General features: G+C 34.5%; 1 protein-coding gene across 1 annotated transcript; it reads left to right on the forward strand.

Annotated features, from left to right (window-relative positions):
- The first annotated feature begins 1,922 nt into the window (after nucleotides 1-1,922).
- OR5AK33 (olfactory receptor family 5 subfamily AK member 33) lies at nucleotides 1,923-2,852 on the forward strand. The gene is given in 1 exon segment (NM_001391262.1): nucleotides 1,923-2,852. A coding segment is annotated over 1 exon segment (930 nt).
- Nucleotides 2,853-8,065: the final 5,213 nt, after the last annotated feature.

Raw genomic sequence — 8,065 nt, forward strand, 5'->3', positions numbered from 1 at the left:
CCTCCTTTGAGACCTCAGCAGTCGTTTGTTTAATATCTGGTTGGATTTGACTAGTGACTGCGTATTTTTTAAAGCTGTTTGCATCTATGTTCACAAGTGAGGTTGGTCCTAATTTTCTGTTCTCAAACTTTACTTACTTGAGTGTTAAGTTTATATGAGTCTCATGAAAAGAGTTGAGGAATGTTTTCTTTTGTGACTTACAGAAAAATATTGTATAATATTAGAATTAGTTGTTCCATAAATATTTGGTAAAACTTTCCTGTAACATAATAGTGTCTAGTGCCTATCTGAGTAAATTTTTAAATAACAAGTCAAATGACTTAATGGTTTTGAAATATTTAAATATTTTGCACGTGCACACAGAGAGACACAAACTGACTACCACCACTCCTTATCCTGTTAGTCTGATTTATTTTTTAAAAATAAATATTGAGAAAACAGCAATAACATTTACCAAATTATATGTATGATATAAAATGTCATGGTGCAACAAATACTATATGCCAGCAATCCAGTATAAAATGGGGGGAAAAAAAGTTTTATTATTGCTTTTTACTTTCCCATGGAAATAAACTAGGGGAAGGAATGGACTTTATTCAGTTATTTTTCATAAAGAACAAACCATAGGGCAAAAAATATTATTTCAAATTTAAGGATTTCTGCTCTATAAAGGACATCATAGACGAAATTAATAGATAATAGGATGTGAGAAATACTTTGTCAACAACTGACAAGGGATTCAAATCTTAGATAAACACAGAACATCTAAAACCAACTCAGTAGAAACATTGGCGAAAAATATAAACAGGCTATTTACAAAGCAATAGAATCCCCAAATTCTAAGAAGAACATTAGATAATGATCAATTTTACTTGTAATAGGAAAAAAGTAATAAAAATGAGATATCAATTTCCACCTATTTTCATGGTGAAAAATTTTAGGAAAATACCAATGTTCACAAGGGAAGTCAGGATGTGGGAACCCTCATGCACTACTAGTAAAAGTGTACACTGGTGCAGTCTTTACGGAAATCGATCTGGAAAAACTTGGTCAAGCTAAATGTGTGCATACCCTCAGACTCCAAAATTTTGTCTCTAGGAAAACATCAAAAAAAGTTTTACACTGAATTATCTATAGTGGAGACAAGTTGTAAACAATCTACTATCCATCACTAGGAAACCACATAGGTAAAATATGATGGATGGATACCATAGAGCATGCTACTCAATGTGTGGTCCATCAACCAGCACCAGTCTGTCGACTCTGTTTCCACTCTATGATGAGATAACTATTGAAGGTGAGATTGAGCATTTAAACTATTACAAAATTTTGAGAATGCTGATAAAATTGTATTGCTTTTTACAAAAATATTGGACCATTACATATTGGAAATTTTATAAAGAATATTTTACTTTACCCTACGTATTTTGATAAGCACTTCTATAAAGGACTCTACAGATGTGGGCATCCAACATGGCACAGTTACTAATGAAGGGAAAAGGTTAAATGAGAATATGCAGATAGCTCTATGGGTATGTCATGATTTCAGATATAAGAATTAGTATTTAGGCAAAGTGGGGTTTCTGTTAAAATATAGAGATCATGAAAGAAAGAATAATTAAATATATTTGTATATTTTCCCTAACTGACATATTTATGAAATGCCAATCACTTTGTACCCTGAGAACACAGATACTGGTCCATGGCAAGTTCCTCAAACTATAAATGAAATTATTAAGGTCAAGTGTCAAGTTTCAGCCTTTAAAATCAAAGTCAACTATCTCATAGAAAATATTCTCTGATCCCACTATGAAATCAAATATACCATTTACAATTTCACAATTAGTTAAAAGATCACAGTGGTGTTAGTTTTCTTTGCTCTTCTTTCTTTGCCCTTTTTCAGCTGATATTTAATCTTAGCCATGGGACAAAACAATGGCACTGAAGTGACTGAATTCATTCTCCTGGGATTTTCTGGCCAACACAAGTCTTGGCATATCCTCTTCATAGTATTTCTACTGATCTATGTGGCCACCCTAGTGGGAAACATTGGCATGATCTTACTCATCAAGATTGATTCTAGCCTTCACACCCCTATGTACTTTTTCCTCCAACACTTGGCTTTTGTTGATCTCTGCTACACTTCTGCTATCACTCCCAAGATGCTGAAAAATTTTGTAGGGACAGAACAATCCATCTCATTCCTGGGATGTATGGTACAATTACTAGTCTATGGTGCTTTTGCAACAAGTGACTGCTATATCTTGGCTGCTATGGCAGTGGACCGTTATGTGGCCATCTGTAACCCGCTCCGCTATCCAGTAGTTATGACCCAGAAAGTCTGCATTCAACTTTTAATTGGTTCATACTTCATGGGTTTTCTAAATGCTTCTATAAACACAAGTTTTACTTTCTCATTGAACTTTTGCAACTCCAATAAAATTAACCACTTTTTCTGTGATGAACCCCCAATTCTTAGCCTCTCATGCTCCAATGTTTACTTCACCATCACGCTACTAACAGTCTTTGTGGGGTTTAACTTGACATTCACTGTGTTGGTTGTCATCTTTTCCTACATATATATCCTGGCTGCCATTCTGGAGACATCTTCTGCTGCAGGGAGGAAAAAAGCCTTCTCCACCTGTGCCTCCCATCTGACAGCAGTCACCATTTTCTATGGGACTCTCTCTTACATGTATCTGCACCGTCGTAGCATACGGTCTCAAGAGCAAGAAAAAATGGCTTCCATGTTTTATGGAATTATTATTCCCATGTTAAACCCCCTCATCTACAGCCTGAGAAATCAAGATGTGAAAGAAGCCCTAAAAGGTCTTGGAAAGAAGCATTTCTAATTTGAACCTTGATTTCTAACTCAACATGGTTTAACAAGCAAACAAACAGTTCTCTCTTATTCTCAACAGCAGAATATGTGGGAAATGTTTATGAGATACAAAGGCATTGCTTCATTATATCAATAGCATCTGAAAGATATTAAAAAGCATCTCAAATGATTAAATAAATACACTTCTAATTCATGTGTTTTTGAAAGAGAAATCACCTGAAAAGAAGATCTTTATATGGCTTTTGTACATTTTGAGGAGCCCTTTTTTCAAATATCTGCCTCTACAAAAAGAGAAGCATATAATCAATGTGGTTAAGTGCCCTCAACAGCTATAATATAAAGACTCACCAGGACAAAAATCTTTCCTGGTCTTCCCTTGAAAGGTACTGTTACTCTTGTTTTATTCTATAGCTAAGCTATTTTAGTATTGTAAAGAATAATTGAAAGGGTAATGTCTTTGGAGAAAATGTACAGAAAAGAAAGAGGAAAAAAAGAAGAATGAATCCTCATACATATTCAGACATTATGAATCAATACCCTTCCTTTCCATACAGGGTCTCTAACAACCAGGAAATTGACACAGGAATCAGGCAAATATAGAGCATATCAACTTATTATTGGTAAAGTTGTATTTTAAATATAACTTGAACCTCCAGCTATACCCACTTATAGGTGTACATAAGAGGAAAACAAAATCCAGAGCAGAATTTGCTACTACAGAGCAGACTCATTTACTCAGAATTGATGCCTTATTTCCCTTAATCTCCAAGAGTGAGGAGAGATGGAAGAATCCAAGGTAAACTCTAGAAGTAATACTTGGGCCAGAACATGAGTGTTGTGTCCACTTGGGAAAAAAGGAATCAAGCACACACTCATCACATGGACAGGCAGTGTTAACAGAAAGGCTGAGATCACATCTTATATTTCTTCTCTCAGTCTCATCAATCAGTTAAGCCATAGAAAGGTGTGAGTGGGAGGTTGACAGGATGGGAGTTTACTGCCTTTCTGAACATTTCCATAAGTTTCAAATATATGGGCTGAGGCAAGAACACTGTGATATTGAGCCAAGCATAAGCCAAACCATACAAAGAGAAACCAGATAGTACCAGCCCATTTAGTAGGGTGCATTAAAGGACAGGAATCCCAAAATTAGGAAAGTAATCTTACGTAGGGTTGCTGGTACTCTGCCCTGATTTCCATCTATAGAGAGAAACCTTATTTTCTCTCTGGAATGTAAGCAAGTCCTCCCCAGAGAGGGAAGGAGAGGTCTTTATTTTTACTTTCCTGAACCTTCTCTGAAGAGGGAGACATCTCTAAATTTTACTATCTTTGTATGTCTACCTATACTGATATGCTTAAATGTAATGGCTGTAAATTTCTTGCACAGAGGAACTGTTCTGTGCAGAAATATTCTTGGAAAACCTGTCCATTAAATAATATTACCTAATATTCAAGTGAAAAAAACCATGAAATACATGGATAAAAGAAACACAATATTAGTAGTGAATGTTAATTTACCTCTTCCAGTCCATGACAGATCAATTTGAGAAAAAAATTTTAAAAATAAAGTTACAGAAGAATTATTTGACATAATTAATGAGAATAAATTCGTATGCTGAAACTCTATATTGTTAAAGCCCACAAGTCAAACACACCTGGAGTCAAAATTTTGGTTTATTTTGCTTCTGCAACACTCACTCCACAGGAGCTGTGGGAATCTCAATAAGAGAGAGTTGGGAGAGGGTGGTGCTTTTTATAGTGTATGGACTTTGCTGAATGAATCCAAGTATGGATTAGGAAAGCAGCTACTATCTAGATTTGGATACTGTCAAAAAGCAGGGGCAGGTCAGCAACTAAAAATCTCAAGAAGCATTGCTCAAGAGGTGGAAGGAAGAAAGTAGGAATGGTCACATCATTGGTGAGAATGTAGCAGTCATTGGAAGATGGAGTTGTTAGTTTTGCACAGTTGCCTTGTGGGCTTGGGTAGTCCAGTTAGAAACACTGTTTCTTGTTGGCTTTCTGTGACCAGTGACATTGTGTTAGACACATCAGTCTGATTTACTGGTGGAGCTGATTTTCATCTTCATGATAACTTGAATTTAATAATACAGCTTGAAAGTTAAAACAACCAAAATTCTACCACCTAAAACTGAAAACTATCATTTAAACAGCCTTCTGGTTGAAGATGAAATAAAAAGAAAATTGCCAAATATCTAGAATTTTATAACCCATTACATAAATCTCTATAAGAAAATAATATTAAGGAAAGGAGAAGAGAGTAATAATTATTTATTTTAGTTAACATTAACAACCTCTTAAAATGGCAGAAGTAATAAATCCAGGAACTTATTTTCTGAAGCTAAAAGTAACAAAAAAATGGATAAATCATTTGTTAATTTATCAAGAAAAAGGTACTGGGGAACGAATACATTAAAAAGTGAGAGAAGAATACTTACTTTGAAGTATGCAAATGAATTCGAGAACTTGATGGGATGGATAGTTTTTCTAAGGAACTATTGATTGCCAAGGGTTACCACAGAAGAGATTAAAGAGCAGTTAACATCAAAGGAATAAAGTCGTGAAAATACAACCTTCTCCTTCCCAAAAAAGCACCAAGCCCTGGAGTTCTAATCAATTATTAAGGACTAGTCAGTATCAATGGTGCTTGCACTGCTGGTGAACATAGGAAAAGAAGGAATGTTTCAAAGTAGTTCTTTATGTGGGAGGTTATCAAAGACAGCTCAAAAACTATAGTCCAATACAGCTTTCAAATACTAATACAAAAATCCGTAGTAAAAATACCTGCATATACACAAAAACCTCTCAGCAGCATATTAAATAATAAAACTCAAAAACCAAGTTAGTTTTATTGTAGGAGCACAGAATACTTCAATATTAGAAAATATATTAATATAACACATTTATTAATTGATTTTTAAAAGATACATCACAAAATCATCTCCATAGATGATGAAAAATGTTTGCTAAAATTAAACATTTATTCTTGATCCCTGTGTTTAAATAAGATAAAAATACCTTAACCCAAAGACTTGATCATGTTTATGGGAAAACACTAAGAGCATTCCATTTAGAGCTGGGAACAGGTAAAAGATGGCCTTGCTCAAAATTGCTCTTGAAATTATTCTGGAGCTAGTGATCAAAGCACTTAGACTATAGAAATCAGTAAAAAGAAATAAATCAAAAGGAATTAAAACTTATTATTTGAAGATGACATGATTTTTTCTGAGTATCTCAAGAGAACTAGCTGTTATGAACAACAGAAGTCAATGAAGAGGCTAGACAAAAATTAGTATATATAATTCATTAAACTAAATAGAAAAACAGCAAACTAAATCATTTGTTGGATTACTTGTTAATAAAGTGTTCATTAAATACTTAAATTAACAAAAATATGTATAATATCGGTATGACAAAAACTGCAAACATTTCTGAGGACAATTAAGAAATCTTATATAAGCAGAAAGATCCATCATGTTAAAGAATTGGGAAACCCAATATTGTTAAAATGCCAATCCTCACAGGATTGATCAATACTGTCAATGAAATCCCCCTCAAAATGCCAGCAGGTTTTCAGTAGAGATTGATAAGTTAATTCTAAAACTTATTTGGAGAACTAAAACACCTAGAATAGCCAAATTTTTTTGAAAATGAAGACCAAAGTCAGAGGACGTATGCTACCTGTTTTTAAGACTAACTTCAAGACATAGGAAACAAACCAGTCTTCTGGTAATGTATGGATAGGTATATTGACCAATGAAACAAATATAGACTGAAAAAATAGATCAACAAATGTATGGTAAATTGATTGTCAACAAAAGTACTAAGCCAATAGCATGATGAAGTTATTGTCTTTTTTAAAAAACTGATATGGAACAACTGTATAGCCATAGAGAAAAAATAAATTTTAACCGTTATCTCATCCTATCCACAAAAACTTGAAAAGGATTATATACTTAATGTGTATTGCACACAAATGTAAATGCTAAAACTAAAAATTTCTTTAAAAAAGATGATAGAAGAAAATTTGTGTAATCTTAGGATAGCAAAAATGTCTTAGATAAGAAAGCAAAGACACAAAACATAAAAGAAAAAAATTTATGTATTTCCTTTATTGCTATTTAAAACTTCCAGTTCTAAAGACACCATTAAGGAAATGAAAGGATATGGCACAAATTGGGAAAATAAATATACATATGACATATATATATATATATATATATATGACAAGTGTCTTTTTTTCAGAATAAAGAACTCTTACAACACAATAATTAAAAATGCAAATGAAAAAATCTTTTAAATGGACAAGCGATGACAGCAAAAATGTCAGAGTAGTTTCCTCTGAAAATACTCTCCCACGTGAAAGCAACAACAGCATTGTCAAAAAAAATTGTAGAATTAATGTTTTCAGAACTCCAGATTTTAACCAAAGACTTGCAGCAATCCAGGGAGCATTGATTCAAGAAAAATCATTGAGTCACAGAAAGAACAGCAAAGTTTTGTGGTGTGTTCATGCTCCCTATTCTCATCCTTCCCTCCCAGGTCCACAGGAGCCCTAAAAAACAGTAGCTGACAATCAGGATGGCTTCCTGGCAGCCAGTGGTGTGGAAGATCAGGAATGGAGCACTTTCAGAGCCCAATTCACAGAAACTTGCTATTATTTGACCCATATAGTAGTTCCCTGGAAGACCCCACTTGCAAGACTGTCATTATTTGACCTGACTCAAACCTCATCCAATGCAAAGAGACTTGTTTCCAAGGGCATTTGTCTAAAACAACATGAAGCAATTTTTTTTTTTCCTGAGGAAGATTAGCCTTGAGCTAACATCTGTTGCAAATCTTCCTCTTTTTTTGCTTGAGGGAAAGTAGACCTGAGACAACATCTGTGCCTATTTTCCACCACTTTACATGTGGGTCACTGCCACAGCATGGCTGACAAGTGGTGTAGGTTCAGGCCCAGGATCCAAACCCACAAACCCAGGCTGCCAACGCTGAGCTTGCCAAACTTGACAACTACACCATGGGGCTGGCCCCTGAAGTGATTTTTTAACATTGCAGCTAGCTGCCAAAGGATGTAGGTAAAAGTTGAGCCAAATAATAGGGAAACCAAGAAGCTTAAAAATAAAAGCTGGGGAATGAAATTTTCACAGGGATCTTGAAAATTCCCAATATATTTTGGGGAACCTGAAGACTGCCTGTATCTGT

The sequence above is a fragment of the Equus caballus genome, chromosome 12, assembly GCF_041296265.1.
Source record: "Equus caballus isolate H_3958 breed thoroughbred chromosome 12, TB-T2T, whole genome shotgun sequence".
Taxonomy (NCBI): Eukaryota; Metazoa; Chordata; class Mammalia; order Perissodactyla; family Equidae; genus Equus; species Equus caballus.